The 19,417-nt window shown below is 41.5% G+C and overlaps 1 protein-coding gene across 2 annotated transcripts in view; it reads left to right on the top strand.

Annotated features, from left to right (window-relative positions):
- The first annotated feature begins 6,304 nt into the window (after window positions 1–6,304).
- The window catches only part of Yipf6 (Yip1 domain family member 6), a 39,752-nt gene continuing 26,639 nt past the window's right edge, over window positions 6,305–19,417 (top strand). The window contains exons 1-3 of one of the 2 annotated variants that reach the window (XM_042694897.1): window positions 6,305–6,483; window positions 14,954–15,082; window positions 16,676–16,754. In XM_042694897.1, coding sequence (XP_042550831.1) covers window positions 6,427–6,483; window positions 14,954–15,082; window positions 16,676–16,754 — 265 coding nt within the window. In that variant the 5' untranslated portion in view covers window positions 6,305–6,426. The remainder of the gene's footprint in view (window positions 6,484–14,953; window positions 15,083–16,675; window positions 16,755–19,417) is intronic. The other variant, XM_042694898.1, reaches the window with a different exon arrangement.

The raw sequence follows: 19,417 nt of genomic DNA, 5'->3' as shown, positions 1-19,417 counted from the left end.
TTTACAAGTGAAATTGTCCTAATGTCTGCAATTTAAAAACAAACTAGGAGCAAAGAGCAAATCAGTGGACTGATGTATTGATAGATCATTAAGATGTAATAAAGGAGAGTGAAAAGTGAACCATGGAATTTAGGCACTATGTACAATGGGAATTCCTTGTCTTTTCATGTTACCCTACTATTCTTTCAATTTTACATACTTTTGAATATTTCTGTAGTAAAATGTTGGAATCAAATTATGGTTAGAATGGAATTAATGAAACTGAAAAATTGTACATGTAAATCTATCAGTATAAAAAATCATTGGAAGTCGTTGGAAAATGATCTTTTTGCTGTAAAATTAGAATTGTGACACATATCAAGTTTATATCATTTCATGAATTAAAAAAGTAAATATCTTGGGGTTCATTTTGCAAGATATTTGCTTTTTTAATTTCATGAAATGGACACAAGAATTTGTTGTTGTTGTTGTTTTTCATGTACTATGTGAATTTTTTGTTTCTTTTGTATGTTCTTCCCCCTGTGATATATCCCCTGTTGTCACTGTATTTGATTTGGGCACCCTGCATCTTATATATACATGTATCTAAGTTGGTGAGGAAAAGGGGAATAACAAAATGCTGAAACAAGGACACAGGATGACCCATTGCAACCATGATACTCACAAGAAATGAATTTTACAACTTTGGGGGCAGGGAGGTGGGGGAAGGAAGGGATAGTAGGAGAAAAACAAAATAGGGGGTAACAAAGCTCAACAAAAAATGCACTCATTAACTTACTCATGTATCTGTAACCCCTCTGTACAGCATCTTTACAAAAAATAAAATTTTAAGAAAGCAAATATCACAGGATGCCTGTGGCTCACGCCTGTAATCCTAGCTATTCAGGAGGCTAAGATCTGAGAATAGCGGTTCAAAGTCAGCCTGGGCAGTAAAGTCCATGAGACTCTCATCTCCAATTAACCACCAGAAAACTGGAAGTGGTGCTGTGGCTCAAGTGGCAGAGCACTGGCCTTGAGCTGAAGAGCTCAGGGATAGGCCCCAGGCCCAGAGTTCAAGCCCCATGACCACCACCACCACCACCAACAAAGGCAAATATCAAATATGGATATGCATAATTATAAACGTTCCTGGATATATTTGTAATTGAAAAAGTATCATGATCCTATTCGATTTGTTCATTAGAGGTACATGAAGTTTTTGTGGAATACCTCTGTGAAAATATGTTAGGTGCCAGTGGCTCACACCTGTAGTCCTACCTACTCAGGAGGTTGAGATCTGAGGGTAACAGTTCAAAGACAGCCCAGGCAGGAAGTCTGTGAGACTCTTATCTCCAATTAACTAATAAAAAGCCAGAAGTGGGGCCGTGGTTCAAGTTATAAAGTGATAACTTTGAGCAAAAAGGCTCAAAGATAGCACTCAGATCCTGATTTTAGGTCCTAGGTGTCCTTCCCCCTCCCCCCACCCCCATACCCTGATATCTATCTTCTACCCTGTTGTTAAACAAGGATCAGGTGTATGCAGACTAGAAGGGCACCCAGGTAATCTGAACACCAACTACACTCACAATTGCTTTATGCTTTATAACCCGACCTCCTAGCCCCATGAAGTGCAGTTTTGAGCCAGAAGTGTTAAGAAAGTTCTTGCATGACATGGTTACATAAATGGTAGACAGATTAGGGAGACCGATTAGTTTGGAGATTGATGTGGAAATTGAAGTTATAAAGCCTAAGGGAAATGGACAAGGACTAGGGAATGGGGTAAAGAGAGGGCAAGGCCAGAGCAGGAATGAAGGGAAAGACATGAAAGCAAACTGAGAAGAGGTTAGGGAAGGGTTTGTCATTAATTCTTTGAGACTGAAGAGAGGCTATGTTTACATCAGGAAGGGTGGAATGTTTGCACAAAGAAATGTGAGACTATTGGAAAGGCAAAGATGTGTGGAGTTCCTAGGACTAGAGGGTTGCTTGTGTGTTAGAGAAAGTTAAACTAGTATTAAATGGTGAGAGTATTTTGTGGATTCAATGGCCATAGAAATCATGGACTAGGCTAGACCTGGCCCCAAGAAGACAAAGAAATGTCTTTCCCAAGAATTTCCCAAGAAATTTCCCAAGCAATGTTAAGTAATAGATGGAACAGTAGGCAATCTTTTCCATGGAAAAAAGAATGCCTTAATATGAGAAATTGTTACTAATTGAATGTCTTCTAATAAGTTGGTATATATAATTTAAAGAAATAGAGGCAAGACAGGATCATGGCAAACTTTTAAACAGGAATTCAGAGACAAACATTGCATTAAGGCATAGTCTAATTAAAGGCACAAAAGCACTGTTTTGGTGTTAAGCCTTACATAGCTACAATATTTAGTAAAAAGTATAGATTTTACCCTATTCACACTAGCCAATCAGATTGTGAACCTGAGCTTAGCCAATCTGAGCATACGGGCAGAGCCCACTGTATTAGGGATAACTAAGAGCCAGCCTGTTTGCTCTATGTGCTTGCTTGCCCAATTTTTGGCTGATGGCCCAGCCCTTCTGCAGAAGTAAACTTTGCCTTGCTGAGACAAAAGAGAGAGATTGAGAAGAAAAGAGTGTGCTGGGGAGAGCAGCTCTCTCCCTCTCACATTGTGTACATGCTCAGCTGATTAGTATGCTCTAAAATTGAACAAAGGAAAGAGACTATTGGACACCCTTAGCTCACGCCTGTAATCCTAGCTACTCAGGAGGCTGAGATCTGAGCCCTGTAGGTCAAAGCCAGCCCTGGCAAGAAAGTCCATGAGACTCTTATCTTCAATTAAGCACCAATAAGCCAGAAGTAGAGCTGTGGCTTCAGTGGCAGAGCACTAGCCTTGAGCAAAAAAGCTCAGAGACAGCTCTCAGGCCCTGAGTTTGAGTTCCAGCACCTGCACACATACACACACACACACTAAATAAAGAAAAGACTTATTCTGGAAAAATGACTACTTTGGACACAAAAAGTGTTTGCTCAGAAAAAATATTTTGTTCAGGAATGAACACCTGTCCTGAAAGCAAAGTATGGCAACATCCATTCTTTTTTTTTTTTTTTTTTTCCCGGTCAGAATAGTTTATTCACAATTAAAGAAGTTCAGTTCCAAAAACAAGGGAGGGGGTGACAATGCTTGATAGGAAACGTACTCATACCTTACTTATGTAACTGTAACCCCTATCATCCATTCTTTGTCTGGAGAAAAGTCCAGCTACTTTTTCTCAAGTTGAGAGAAAAATCTAAACTATATCAGTTTAGCAGGCTAACTTGAGGTCTCTAGGCCCAATTGATAAAATAGTGTAAGAGCAATAATAATGAGATATGCTGTATGCTAGAACAAAAAGAAGCACTTATATCTTAAGGTGATTTTGACCCAAACTCCAAACTAATTTTCTACCAGAAACACCCATGATGTCAAAGTATTCCTTGCGCCTTTCATGAGATGTAGATGCATTCAGCTTTGGGGGTGTGTACTATCTTTCTAACTTTCTTTTACTAGCAAACTTTCTTGGTTTCTGACACAATGTGTTCCCAAATTTGTTTTGAAGAAAAAGATCAAGAACTTGGTACCCACAGGCCAAAGGTAGGCCTCCTCCCTTTTGTAGGCTGCATTCTGGAGTATCCTCAGTTGGGTCAAGGTAATCTTTCAGTAAAAGCTCTTCCACTGCTTTTTGTCATACCTTTGGTTTATCTCCCCAGAGGCAATCAGTTACTAATATGTTGTGTAACCTCCTGCAGTAGTTCATATTCAAGTTTATGAATATAGATATATGTATGTAACTCAGGTAACAGCACACTATACAAATTGCTCTGCAGCTTGCTACCTATATAAAATCTTCTTCTGAGTTTTTCCTCAGTTGTGGGGCTTGAACTCAGAGCCTGAGCACTGTCCCTGAGCTTTTTCATTTAAGGCTAGTGCTCTACCACTTTGAACCACAGCACCATTCTGGTTTTCTGGTGGTTAATTGGAGATAAGAGTCTCACAGACTTTCCTGCCCAGGATGGCTTGGAACCATGATCCTCAGATCTCAACATCCTGAGTAGCTAGGAATACAGGCATGAGCCAGTGGTGCCTGGCCCAGTGTTTTATTCTAATGGAATTTCCTACCTTTTGAGTCAATGTTGACTATTTTTCAGGAAACACTTTCCCTAGACTTTTCAAGTTATCTTAATCAAGTTGTGTATTACATCGTGTTAAAATATAGAACCAAGGACATTCTTCTTTTAGTTTAAATATTAATCAGGTTTGGACCACTTACAAAGTTTGTAAACAATTTTGGACACTTCCCATAAGTCTTACAAGTAGGCATGTTCTCCATGTTCTCACAGAACATGACTTGTTATAAGTTGGTTTGGTAATTTTCATTTACAATGAAAAACAGACTAATTCCTATTTCAGGAGTTTGTCTCTATTCCATGCCCTTCCTTTACCTCCCTTGTTTCTTCCATATATACATCTCACCCAACCTGTAACTAACCTACTAAATGAAGAAAATGGGCACTCAGTCTGAAATCAGGTTGAAGTGTCTTGTTTTATGACAGACTGGCTGTTTTTATGGCCTGTCCCTCTCTCAACTTAACATCAAAATTTTATGGCCTGTCCCCCTCTCAACTTAGCATCAAAACTATCTTTAAAGAGTAGTTAAGAAGTAGAAAGGGCTGGGAAGGTGGCTCAGTGGTAGAGCGCTTGCCTTGCATGCCTGAGGCCTTGGGTTTGATTCCTCAGCACCACAGAAGGAAAAAGAAAAAAGCCAGAAGTGGCACTGTGGCTTAAGTGGTAGAGTGCTAGCCTTGAGCTGAAGAGCTGAGGGACAGCGCCCAGGCCCAGAGTTTAGGCCCCATGACCGGAACCAAAAAAAAGAAAAAGAAAAAAAGTAGAAAGATGAGGTTAAGGATTGAAGTTGGGAGCTTCATGGTTAGGAAGAGATAACTAATTTTGGAGGCGCGGAAGGAAACAGAAGTTATCAGTGGCTTCAGAAAAGTGGGAGAGTAGTTGGTGTTGGGACAAGTGTGGGAAGTTAGGGAGGTGGGAGCTGGAGAAGGAAGTGAGCTGGGAGGCTCAGTCTCCAGTCAAAGCTGGAGATTAAATAGTCTTGTCATTTTAAATAAAGTTTCATATCTATTGGTCTTACTATTTTTTGTGGCAGTACTGGGGCTTGAGGTAGGGGTCTGAGTATAGTCCCTGAGTTTCTTTTTGTTCAAGCTAGCCCTATACCACTTGAGCCACAGCTCCACTTCTGGCTTTTTTTGGGGGAGGGGGACAGTTTATTAGCGATAAGTGTCTCACAGATTTCCTACCTGGGCTGCTTTCGAACTTCGATCCCCAGATCTCAGCCTCTTGAGTGGCCTTACTTTTTTAAATACCGGTTTCGAAGGAAGTACTAGAAAATGTGCGTGGTCTGAAGAACTATTCTAACAATATTTAAGCCAAACAAAATGAGTACAACCTCCTGAAAAAGCTCCATTACTTTGAGAATTTTGTTCCTCTACATTCCATATTTTACCTAGTTCTTATGTTTACCACCTGGATACTTGTAGTTTGCCAAAAAGTAAAAAGTACCTCATCTCATACCCATTTCCTAGCCTGTTGGCTACTTCAATAGCCCCAAAGGGCACCCGTGGAATGGTGACAGTGTTAGAATCAACAATGGCTCTCTTGTTGACATCATTTCAGAAGGGTGGGTGTGTGCAGTCATCGGTAAGAACTTCTAAGAAAGCCCCAGGATGCGGTAGGGGGAAAGAGGTTGGGCCATGTGGCATTTCATTTACCCCTACTTTTTTTGTTTTTGTAGTAAAATGTGAACACTTCCAGTTCTGGCCCCAATTTGCTTGGCCATTTTTGATGTCACGGAGAAGTCTGGCTACTGGCGGTCTATTTGTCCTCTTCAGGGGTGAGCAACGAATCCCTTGAGAGGAGGGGTGCCAGCCAGCCGGAAAGATTACCGGTGTGGGAATGTGAGTCAGAAGACAAGGGGGTCCGCGGGGCAGGGGTGGGGGGGTTGGTGGTGGCGGAGGGGGGATGCTGCAGATCTGAGATAGACCGGAGACCGATGAGTTCTTTCCGGGGAAGATAGTGCTGAGGGCAGGTCCGCGGAGCCCACTCCCGGCAAAGGGAACGGATGCATCGGGGGAGTTGGCGGGTTGGAAAACCCGGAGCCCGACCCCGGTTGCACCAGGGCTGCGTGCAAAAGGGCGAGCGAGTGACCCACAAGCCGCGGACCTGAAGAAGCGAGGCTACGTGGAGGCCCGGCCCACGCTCGGAACACCCGGCTCCGCTGGCTGGGACTGGATCCATCAGCAACGGCTAGGCGCCTTTCGGTGACGCAACGTCGGCGCGCTGACGCACTGACCGCCCGCGACCTCCACGTCTCAGGTTCCGCAAAGAGTTGTGGGAGCGACCCGGATCTTGGAGAAGGAGCGCCAAGATGGCGGAGGCGACGGAGTCTCCCGGAGACCAGGAGACAGCATCGCCCAGGCCCCTGGTGAGCTTGGGAACTGCGACCAAAGGGACCGAGGGTGACGCAGAGTGCCCCCTAAAAGAAAAGTTGGGGGACGGACTCATGACTTGACCAAGCCTGAGTTCCTCTGCCCGGAGGACCCAATGATAGCACCAGTCCCAACATTGCACCTCTGCTCTGAGAGCTACTCTCATCCCCTGCCCTGCTTGCTCGTTCCAGCCTCCTGGTGAAAGTCTTCTCCCCTCCCAAATCCTCGGGGCGCTTCCTCGGTCCTCTACACTGTGCCCAGTTCCCACTGTCACTGCCCCCTCCCGCAGATTCAAGACCTATCACCAGCCCATGGAGTAGCAAGATTCTCCATACAAGGAGAAATTGCATCCATGGATGATAGCTTGTTGCTGCTTGTAACTAAAGGCTTTCCTTCTGGAATGAACCCCCCCACCCTGTGGCATAGTAGTTGCTCAATAAATGATACTTGCATTTTTTTTGTTGTTGGAGATTGGCAATTAAGCAGACTAAGGATTGAGTTTAGAAACAAGTGAATTTGTTTGTACTCCTAGTTCTGCTTAGGCGCTTAATCTGTTAACCTCCATCCGTGTTGTAGGCACCTCATTAAGGGACCTGGGACACAGCAATAAAAAAGTGAATTTTTAGGATTTGGAATGGAGTTCACGGGTAGAATGCTCATCACATGCAATGCTGTGAGTTCCATATCTAGCGTAGAGAAAGGAAATAAAAGAGGAAAAAAAGTAAACTGATTTATTTGAGCCACGTTTCCAAGTATTTATGGGGCAGTTGTAACCTTGAGTAAAATCACTATATACCCCAGTTTAATCATTTGGAGAGTGTAGAAACATCACAGGAATCATGAAAGGACAGAACGAACTAACATATCTATAATGCCTACCGTGTCAGAATTAGAGATACTTAGCTGTTAAGCTTTTTAGATTTTTTTTAAAGTTCCTGTTTTACATCCAAACTGGCCCTCCCCATTCCATGAAGGTTTTCTGCCCCCCTAAACTTTCATATAGCCCAACAGGCTGTTAATTAAACTCCTGCAGGGTGTAATGTATTATGCTAGTTACCTCAGGGAATACAAAGGGCCTAACCCTATTGTCTAGGCCTATCAGTCCCTATTATCTAATTTGTAAGGACGTTACAAACACACACTGCTAAAAATAAAGCAGTACAGAAGTGGAAGTTTAAAATATTAGGGGGATTTAAAAGAAGATGTACTGTTGGTTCATACCTGTAATCCTAGTTACTCAGGAGGCTCAGATCTGAAGATCATGATTTAAAGCCAGCGTAGGCAGGAAAGTCCATCAGATGATCTCCAGTTAACCACCAAAAAGCCAGAAGTGGAGGTATGGATCAAGTGGTACAGTGCTAGACATCAGCAGACAGTGAACGCAAGGGATCCTGACTTCCAAGACCCAGTACACACACACACACACACACACACACACACACACACAGATGATATTGTGTTCACTTGCAGTGATCAAGCAAGATACAGGGAAGAAGTTGTGTTTGAGAGACAAGCCTCCAAGGATTGGGAATATTTCAAATTTCAGGTGAATGAGTGTAAGAGTTCTCAGTGACTGCATACCTGCTATGTAATGGGTATATTTCTTTTTTTTTTTTTTTTTTTGTCGGTCGTGGGGCTTGAACTCTGGGCCTGGGCGCTGTCCCTCAGCTCTTCAGCTCAAGGCGAGCGCTCTACCACTTGAGCTACAGCGCCACTTCCTAATGGGTGTATTTCTTACTTCAGTTACCTGCTGCTTAATTGTAAAAATGCAGGCCGAAAAATGAGAAAATGACTGGAAAAGAGACTTGATTTTTTTTACCCCCTAAGATCTACATCCAGTTAGTGGTCAGACAGCACATACCACACCTTGGGTTTTATTCTCTGTACTACAAACAGAAAAACAAGGATCACTTATTGTTCACCAGTGGCTCACACCTGCGATCCTCACCAGGCTGAGATCTGAGGATGAGATCTGAGGATCGCATTTCAAAGCCAATTGGGGCAGAAAAATCCCCATGAGACTCTTATCTCCAATTAACCATCAGAAAACCAAAAGTGGTGCTGTAACTCAAACTGGCAGAGCACTAGCCTTGAGCAGAAGAGCTCAGGGATAATGCACAAGCCCTGAGTTCAAGCCCCACAACTGAGAGAGAGGGAGGGAGAGAGAAAGAAGAAGGGAGAGAGAGGGAAGGAAGGAGAGAGAGAAGGAAAGAAAGAGGGAGAGAGGGAGAGGGATGGAGAGAGGGAGAGAGAAGAAAGGAGGGAGAGAGAGAAGAGGGAGTATGGGAGGAGAAGGAAAGGGAGAGAAATCTTTGTGGTATTGGAGATTGAATTCGGGGCCTCACAGATGGCACAGAGCTACATTCCCAGCCCTAAAGCACTCCTTTTTGAATTATTTTCTATATACTGCTATAACACCATTCTTCCAAACTCTAGAATTGCTTGTTTTGTGTTTCTTTCCTGCCTGCTACAGGTAGCAGAAGCAGAGCAGTATAGTAGAAGGAACAAGCTCTGAAGCCAAAAGGAGCTTGTTCTCATTGGAAACAATGCTCCTATAAGATTTAGTTGAGGAAAACAAAGAATTAGTGGCTCTGGTGCAGTGGTTCACACTAGTACTCCAGTTATTGTAGTTAGAGGGCAGCCCCGGCAAGAAGCTAGTGAGACTCCATCTTAGCCAACAATATATGAATAGTGCCTTATGAATTCAATTCTATCTATGTAGGAAGCCATAGCTAAGAGGATCACAGAGAAAGGCCAGTCCTGAGCAAAATCTTGACACCCTGTTTAAGAACTAAAGCAAAAACAAACAAACTAGGGGTGTGTGGCTTAATTGGAGGAGCACTAGCTTTGCAAGTGCTAGGTACTGAATTCAAACCCTAGCACTACCAAAACAATTTGAGTGACATACACATAGCACACAGTCAACCTTCAACATGTGAATTCAAGCCAAAAACCTTGGGCTCCATCTTTTATTGCTAGTGTAACATTTTTTTTGTGCACTGGTACTAGGTCTTGATCTTTTCACTTTGAACTCTCATTCAGCATTTTTGTTCATTCAAGTGCATTCTGCCACTTGAGCCACACCTTCAGTTCTGGATTCTTGCTGGTTAGTTGGAGATGAAAAGTTTTGGATTTGTTTCTTCAGGTAGGCTTTGAACTTTTATTCTTAGATCTCATCCTCCTGAGAAGCTAGGATTACAGACATGAGCAGCCAGTGCCTGGCTCTGTGTCACTTTTGAGCAGATGACTTACATATTTAGGCTTCATTTTGCTCTGGGCAAAATTATTATAAAGGTACTAACATGGCAGAGTTGCTGTAAGGAAGAAATGTGTTAACACATGTAAAACACATAGTATCAGGCACATAGCAGGAGCCAGAGACTCAGTTCTTCTTCTGTCCCGGTGGTACAGTAACAATCTTGACTACACTCTGCTCTAGTTCCTAGGAGGTGGCCTTTAGATGCTTAGAACTCCCTGAGTGGTAGGATTTACAGTATTCATTGTGGACCCTGGCAGTCTTTGCTAACAGGCTCCCTAGATTGAAATGTTTACATATTTAGTGTAGTGTGTATCTCAGCTTATTCATTTATGAAAAAATGCTTATTTTCCCTTTATGCTTGACAACTGTCTTTGCCAGTTCAGAATAGTTTATCCTTCAGCACTCTCAAAGTGTCCTCCTGGCTGGTGTGATTTTAGTGAGATAGCAGTGATTCTTATTTCTGTCCTAATGCTTTCTCTGGCAGCCTTTGAGATTTTCTCTTAATCCTTGGTGTCTTGTAGTTTGAAGGTTTAGCTTTGTGGATTTTTTTTTTAATTTTGGCTTTGAGTGTTTATCTGTTGTGTGTGTATACCAGTACTGGGACTTGAACTCAGCCTGGGCGCTGTCCCTGAGTTTCTGTGCTCAAGGCCAGCACTCAACCACTTAAGCCATAGCTCTACTTCTGGATTTTTTTGGTAATGAATTGGAAATAAGCTCAAACTGGCTTTGCACCAAGATCCTCATATCTTAGTCTCCTGACTAGATAGGTTTATAGCCATGGAGTTACTGGTGCCTGGCATTGGGTGTTTATCTTGATTGCAGCTCTCTAGGCTTAGATATGTCATTAAAAACATTTCAGGGCTGGGAATGTGGCTTAGTGGTAAAGTGCTTGCCTACCATGCATGAAACCCTGGGTTCAATTCCTCAGTACCACATAAGCAGAAAAAGCCAGAAGTGGTGCTGTGGTTCAAGTGGTCAAGTGCTAGCCTTGAGCTAAAGAAGCTCAGGGGCAGTACTCAAGCCCTGAGTTCAAGCCCCAGGACTGGCAAAAAAAATCAGAGCTGGGCACCAGTGCCTCATGCCTGTAATCCTAGCTACTCAGGAGGCTGAAATCTTAGGATCACGGTTCAAAGCCAGCCTGGGCAGTGAAGTCCCTGTGATACTTTTATCTCCAATTAACCACTCAAAAACTGGAAGTGGAGCTATGGCTCAAAGTGGTAGAGTGCTTGCTTTGAGCAAAGAGCTCAGGGACAGCTCCCAGGACCTGAGTTCAAGCCCTATGACAAAAACAATTTTCCATCATTATAATTTCAAACATTTCTTCAGACTGCTACATCTCTCTTCTCATTCTAGAATTCTAAGTTTATAAGTAGACAGATGATAGATGCTCTATTCTATCCCCCCTAAAAATAAAAAGAGCTCTTTTTTTTAAGTTAGTGTTAGTGTTGCCCAAGTGGACTTCAAACTTTGTCTTCCTTATCATCTGTTACTATATTAATTTTTATTAGTGCTACTCTGTGTAGGTGTGCTCAAGCACATATATACTGCTCTATGGTTTGAACTCAGGGTCTAGACACATTCTCAACTTTTTCACTCTAGGTTAGGATGCTACCACTGGAACCACAGCTCCAGGTCAGTTCCAGCTTTTTCCTGATTAATTGGAGATAATAGTCTCCTGGACATTCCTGCCCAGTCTGGCTTCAAACAGGGATTTTCAGATCTCAGCCTTCTAAGTCTGTAGGATCACAGGCACAAACTACCCGCTCTGGTTAGTGTTGCATTCTGATTCTTAGGCTTTTCATCTTCTTGCATTCACCAACATTCCTGCATTTATTTTCCTTCTGGAGCACCTAGCATATTCATTATAATCCTCTTAATTTCTTTTCTGATCACTCCAACATGTGGGTTGTATCCAAGCCTGGTTTTTGGTGGGGAGAATTTAGTAGAGCTCTATATTTTTCTCAGAGAATTAGTTGCTCCCTTTTCTATATCTGCAACCCACACTGTCCTCCCTCTCATCTTTCTGTGGGGAGCCTGCAAGTGGCTGCAAGTGAATATTCCTTCAGAATATTGTTGTGAGGAGTTTGATACTTTCCTGTTAGCTATATTTGGCCTTTAGCAACTCACTTAATACCATAGCTAAATTCTTTCTAATCCCTGTGATGCCTGGTATTGGTGTTTTATGCTAAGCCAGTGCTAATGTCCTGTGTCTTCTTAGATTTTACATTCTGACCACTTGATTGCCTATTGTGGGTTCAGGGACAGTTAGGATTTTGTAGTTTCTGTAGTTTTTTTCTTGTTCTAGTAGGGAGGATGTCCTTCTAAGCCTTCTAGATCTTAGAAGTTAACATATAGTGTTACCATGACCTAGGTACTTATAGTTGTTCTTGCCTGGACACTGATGGCTCGTGCATGTTATCTTAGCTATTTGGAAGGTTGAGAATGGTAGGATCATGGTTTAAGGATAATCTGGCTGAAAAGTTTGCAAAACCCTTTTCAAACCATGCCTGAGTGCAGTGATGCACACCTGTTATCCTAAGTTATGTGGAAAGCTGAGATTGATTAAATTATGGTTCAAGACCAGCCTGGACAGAAAAGTCTATGAGAACCCAACTCAATGGAGAGAAGCTGGATGAGATGGCACTGCCTGTCACCCTAATGATAAGAAGCCGAAAGTAGGTGGATCATGGTCCAGGTGCATGCTCAGAGAGGAAAGCAAGATCCTACCTCAAAAAATAAGCACTGAAAAACAGAGCTGGAGGTATGGCTCAGTTGTAGAGTGCTTGACTAGCAGGTGAATAAGCACTGAATTCAAACCCAGTAGTACCAAAAACTAATTACTCTCTTTGTGGTTTTGTATCTAATTTGATATACAGCAAGTTCATTTGTTTATTTTTACTGTTTTCTTCACTATGTGAACCAGTTAAGTACTTTCAAGTAACATACAGAGAAAAACATTTGAGAAAGGCTAGCTTCTCTCCCAGTATGCTCCATCACCCAATTCCCTCCTTTCCTTTGGGAAGACATAAAAGATCATATAGCCTATTCCTTGATCATACAAAACAGAGTGGTTAGGAAGTTTTCCATTAGTTGTCTGAACAACCTCATTCTTCATAAAGTTTCACCATACTGTCTTGTGTCTCATTTATCTACAATCGTGGCTTACTAGGTTGAAATTGTATGAGAAGGGATTACTTCTGTTTTCTTAGGAATGTATAGATTCCAGATCTTGGGTCATAATAATCAAGTTCAGCAAATGAACATAGTTTCAAACTGCTGGGCGTTGGTGGGTCATACCTGTAACCGTACTACTCAGGAGGCTGAGATCTGAGGATCACGGTTTAAAGCCAGCCTGGGGAAGAAAGTCCATGAGACTCATCTCCTATTAACCATCAGAAAACTGGAAGTGGTGCTGTGATTCAAAATGGTAGAGTGCTATCCTAGTAAAAGAGCTTCAGGGACAGTGCCCAGGCCTTGAATTCAAGCCCCATGACCTACCAAAAAAAGTTTCAAACTGTATTCTTTTTTTTGTTGTTGTTGTTGGTCATGGGGCTTGACCTCTGGGCCTGGGCACTGTCCCTGAGCTCTTCAGCTCAAGGTGAGTGCTCTACCACTTGAGCCATAGCTCTATTTCTGGTTTTCTGGTGGTTAATTGGAGATGAGTCTCACAGACTTTCCTGCCTGGGCTGGCTTTGAACTGTGATCCTCAGATCTCAGCCTCCTGAGTAGCTAGTATTACAGGCATGAGCCACCGGAGCCCGGATCAAACTATTCTTTATTCACTTGGAGTGTTTGATTATATGTGTAATGTCCAGGAAACTTGGTAAAAAGAAGGCCACATGAGACTTATTTTGCTGTCTCCCTGTTCCTCCCATTTCCCATTACGTCTCATGCAATGCTTTATCTCAGCCAGAAGAGGGCACTACCACCTACAAAAAGCATAGCTGTTTAAATTTCACTTCTTTGTTGGACTGAGTTACCTTTCTGAGGATTTACATCATTTGAGTTCTTCCCAAGTCTACCATATTTAGGTTAATACACTGGTGTATACTTGGATACCAACCCAAAGTGTATATTTATATATTTATAGATTCAATTCTAGCTTCCACATATGAGGGAAAACATGGATTTTTTTTTTGTCTCTCTGTGCCTAGATTTTAACCATTTTTTCCATGTCTTTCCATTTCTTTACAAATAGCACAATATCATTCTTTCTAATGGATGAGTAAAATTGGATTGTATACCATTGTGTGTATGCATGTGTGTGTGTATGTGTGTGTGTGTGTGTGTGTGTACATACATATATACATACACACATATCCTGGTTTGTAATTTTTTGGATAAATTCCCAAGAGTGGAATTGCTGGATCATAGGATAGGAATCGGGTATTCAAAAGTGGGGGGTAGGACCAAGGGGAGGAGGGTAGATAAAGAACAGGGAGGAAATACAACCATAAAAATCAATGCAAATTCTACAAAATTAAGAAAATTGAGGGAAGCCAGGCACTGGTGGCTCACGCCTGTAATCCTAGCTACTCAGGAGGCTGAGATCTGAGGATCACGGTTCAAAGCCAGCCCGGGCAGGAGAGACCGTGAGACTCCTATCTCCAATAAACCACCAGAAAACCGGAAGTGGCGCTGTAGCTCAAGTGGTAGAGCGCTCGCCTTGAGCTGAAGAGCTGAGGGACAGCGCCCAGGCCCAGAGTTCAAGCCCCACAACCGACAAAAAAAAAAAAAAGAAAAGAAAATTGAGAGAAAAGGTGGGTTAGGAGAGATGGGAGAGAATGATGGAAAGGAGTGACATGGATTAAGATTAATCAAATTCATTCATATACTAGTTTGTTGACTAGTAACTCCTTTGTACAATTAAAGATAAAAATAAAAATTTTAAAAGATCACTTTTTATTTAATAGTTTCAGCTCTTATATCAGTGTTGCTAATTTGTATCATGTAGACGTTTAATCTTGAAAGAAAGGAAATGTATGAGAGAAAGTGTCTGTGGCGTTTACTTTTAGTACTTTTTATTACATGCCATCTCCTTAAATTAAAAGGCGTGCTAGAGAATTATAGTTTAGCTTTATTGGTTAATGTTGTTGACCTAACATGTCCATTCACTCCAGAAATAATTGGTCCCTACTCTAGGAAATGATGTGTTTGATGAATGCTACAGTTGATTGTAGGCTCAAATTTTTCCTAATTCTTCTTAGTTTGCAGGACTTTCAGATATATCCATCTCTCAAGACATCCCAATAGAGGGAGAAATCACCATTCCTATGAAATCTCGAATCCGAGAACGTGACAGCTCCACTTTAAATGAATCTGTTCAGAATACTATTGTAAGTTCGAGTGATTGATAGAAAAGTTCTGTTCTTAGCGTCATGAGAATAAATAGCTAATATGACTTTGCAGTAGTATTTTTGGTTGACTGAATTTCAGTATATTTTATTTATTGAAATTTAATATTTTCTCCTGATAGTCTTTCTAGGAGAGCAGTTGGGCTACAACTGATACTCAGCTGAGCTCTTTATTATAGGATATTATAATATTATAGCTAGGATTATAGGCATAAGGAAGCTGATGTCTGGGGATCATAGTTTAAAGGCAGACTAGGCAGGAAAGCCCAGTTCCATTAAACACCAAAAAGTCAAAACTGGAGGCATGGCTCAAATGGTAGAGTATTTGCCTTGAGCAGAAAAGCTCAGGGACAACATCCAGGCTCTGAGTTCAAGCTCCATAACTGTTATATACACACACACGCGCGCACACACACACACAAGAATTTTTAAATGCTCAGAGTACTATTGCTTCTCTAAATGTAATACAATGGCAAAACAATTTTAAAGATTTTAACACAAAATATTCAGTATACAGAGTTCATTATAACATTTTTTTGGTAACACAGGAACATTGAAAATACACCAACAACACATGAAATACTGCTTGAATAAATCATGTTATATACAAGCGGTGAAATGCAAAAAAATCATCAAAAATTAAAAACTTGAGTTGGGCACAGTGGTTTACACCTATAATCCCAGCACTTAGGAGGGTCAGTCAGGGGAATAGCAAGTTTGAGGCCAGACTAAACTATATGAGACCTTGCCTCAAGAAAAAGTAGGATAGAATTATTTTTACTCTATTTTGAGAAGTTATATTTGCCTGCAGTAATATATTAATTTGCCAATTCAACTGTAAATATTGGAAGCCAGTTTAACTGTTACAAAGAATACCTTGTCACCAGGTGCCAGTTGTTCATGCCTATAATCCTAGCTGCTTAGAGGCTGAGATCTGAGTATCATGGTTCAAAGCTATCCCAGGCAGAAAAATTTGAGACTGTCTCCACTTAATCACAAAAAAAGCAAAAGTGGAGGTATGGCTCAAGTCTTAATACACTAATCCTGAGTACAAAGCTCAGGGACAGTGCCCAAGCCCTGAGTTTAAGCCCAAGGACTGGCATACACATGCACATTAACACATGAGAATGCCATGTCTAGAAAGCAGGATAATTGTCCTGGAGGACCTCATGTATCAACTGCATGTCACATGCTATGTTTGGCTGAACAGCTTTTCTTAGTGGTATATATTTAGTTTCCCTAGGTAGTTTATAGGAATGGATATGTTTCTCTTTTTCAGAGTTTTCAAATTTGGAGCAGAACTGGTAGATGGGCCTGAAGGCATAGTTCATTTGGTTTAGTGCTTTGAGGACTGGCCTTGACTGCAAACCCTGTTGGTGAAAAAAAAAAAAAAGGAAAAGTGTTGGATGTTGGCTTAAGGAGTTAGTAGAGAAAATATCCCCTTCCTCCCTAGTTTTCTGGAATTAGCTCTGAAATTCAATGAAGAGCTCTTAGGAGATTAAAATAAATTTTAGCAAATTAAGCGAAGTGATTGTCTTGTAGCCTTGTTTTTTACAAGTTGTTTATATCTTTCAGATGCGTGATCTGAAAGCTGTTGGAAAAAAATTCATGCATGTGTTGTACCCAAGGAAAAGTAACACTCTTCTGCGGGACTGTAAGTATTTGTGGTTTTGTGAGGGTTTGCTGCATAACATTGTACCTTAGTATTATAGAGGTCATTTTGTCCATGGAAGAAATATGTAGATGGAAGTTTTAGAAGAAATTTTACAAAGTATCTGAGGTTGAAAGGGATTGCTTATTTTATCAATTGGTATAGATTGTCTACCCTTATCTAGAAAATGCCATAGTAGACACTACAAAGCAATACTGCTACATGTTCAAGAGAAGGCAGGTGTGTGCACTAGTGGCTTATAGCTGTAATATTAGCCACTCAGGAGACTGAAATCTGAGGATCCTGGTTCAGGGCCAACAAGACAGAAAGGTCTTTGAGACTTTCATCTCCAAATAACCAGCAAAAAAGAATGAGTGGAGCTGTGGCTCAAGTGGTAGGGCACCAGTCTTGAACAAAAAAAGCTAAGGGACAGCACTTGGGCCCTGAGTTCAAGCCCCAGTATCAACACAAAACAAAAAGAATATTGAAAAAAAAAAGAATATTGATAAAATACTCAGTAATGATCCACGGGTTGATAGTACCTTTATGGGCATTTCTGTCATTTCATTTGATGACATTTTCTTTGTTAAAGAATTGTCTCAAGAGTCCAATGATTGTGCTCTTAGATTTTGTTTTCTTAAAATTATTGGGCTATTTGTTTTCCTTTTCAAGCAGTCTTCATTTTGTTACTATGTTGTTTGGTGTTTTTTTTTTTTTTGAGACAGTCTCTCCATGCATCCCATATTGACTCAATCTATTCAAAAAAATAAAATCAAGCTGGGCGCTGGTGGCTCACGCCTGTAATCCTAGCTACTCAGGAGGCTGAGATCTGAGGATCAAGGTTCAGAGCCAGCCCGGGCAGGAAAGACCGTGAGACTCCTATCTCCAATAAACCACCAGAAAACCGGAAGTGGCGCTGTAGCTCAAGTGGTAGAGCGCTCGCCTTGAGCTGAAGAGCTGAGTGACAGCGCCCAGGCCCAGAGTTCAAGCCCCACGACCGACAAAAAAAAAAATAAAAAAAATAAAATAAAATAAAATCAGAGCCAGCTGGTGTGGCTCATACCTTTAATTCCTTCCCTATATGGGAGGCAAAGCCAACCTGAGCAAAGTTAGCAGGACCCCGTCTCAACAAAATAAGCTGGCATAGTGCTACACATTTATCATTTGAACTGTGCAAGAGACCATTAGGTCATAATCCAGGTCGATGCAGGGCAAAGATATTAGGCTCTATCCAAAAAATGACTATGGCAAAGAAATGAGGAGGCCTTCAGTTTAAACTCCAATCATCACAAAGAAAAGCTAGAGCAGTCCTACAATGGAGACTGGATGTAGCAACAGGATCATTGGGTGCTGAGGGTTGCAGCTAACAAAGGCCTGGACATAGACTTCTTGTAGGGGAATCAGTGTGGGTAAATATGGATTTTCATAGTAGTTCCCTCAGCAGGGTGTGATCTTGGATAAAATAGTTAACTTTTCCAGGGCTCTAGATTCTTCATGTTACAGTGGAGATAATAGCATAATCCTTGCCAGTGTAGATTAGAGACTCTAAATCTGTAGATCATATGGCACAGCACCTGGCACTTAGTAGGCATGCCACTGATGGCAGCTATTTTTGTAGCATGCCCCCACATACATATGGACACATTATTTTTTTGTGCTTGTCCTGGAGTTTGTGTTGTACCTGAGCTTCATTTGCTCAAGGCTAGTGTTCTACTACTTGAGCCACAGCTCCAATTACAGCTTTTTTTTTTTTTTTGGTGGTTAATTGGAAATTAATCGGAGAATCTCACAGACTTTCTTGCCTAGACTGGCTTCAAACTAAGATCCTGAGTAGCTAGGATTACAAGATAAGCCAGCAGCTGCTGTACACATTATTTTACTTAACAGTATAGCCTGTGAATAGCCTATGAAGTCAAAGTTACTGTTCCTATAGGGCTTGTTGTTGCTGCTTTTTGGTGTTTTTGAGACAGCATCTCAGTTTGTAGCCCAGGCCAGTCTTAAATTCCTCCCCATCCTTATGCCTTGGCTTCCTGAGTGCTAGAATTGTATGCTTCTCCATTTAGAATTGGGAGTCAGGGTGGGCACAGTGGGAGGCAGTAGAAGTGGAAGCCTTGCCATCTGAATTCCAAGAGCAAGAATTAGAGGGGAAATACTGGAATAAAGGTAGAAAATGCCACCAGCATTTGACTGTGAGTACTCCTAGGCAGATGGCGATAGGAGTGTATGTCAGCATACAGTAGAGATTTGCTCATCTACATTTATGTTTATGGCAGCACTGTTCACAGAAGTGGAGCTGTGGAATCAGCCTAGGTGCCCAGCAATCATGAAGGATAAAGAAAATACAGCTATCGAGAACAATGAAATTGTGTCACTTGCAGAATGGATAAAACGAGATTAGTATGTTAAGCAAAATAAGCTGGAATGAATATGACATGAGTATAAAAAGGAGACTATTTTCAAGGAACCACCATGAGGGTAGAGAAGGGGAGGCTATGGTGATGGGGTGTGAATGTGATTAAAGTACTTATTATGAGCATGTATGAAAAATCACCATGAAACCACTCAAACCCCTCACTTCACTCAATGACTGTATACTAATAAAACACCAGGGAGAACATTTTCCACTTACGTATTTAGGTTGATTATTTATGCTTATTATTTATTAT

This window comes from Dipodomys spectabilis, unplaced genomic scaffold (assembly GCF_019054845.1).
Source record: "Dipodomys spectabilis isolate Male_0828 unplaced genomic scaffold, ASM1905484v1 ptg000176l, whole genome shotgun sequence".
Lineage (NCBI taxonomy): Eukaryota > Metazoa > Chordata > Mammalia > Rodentia > Heteromyidae > Dipodomys > Dipodomys spectabilis.
Note: the sequence above shows the minus strand (reverse complement) of the source record. Positions and strands in the feature narration are given on the sequence as shown.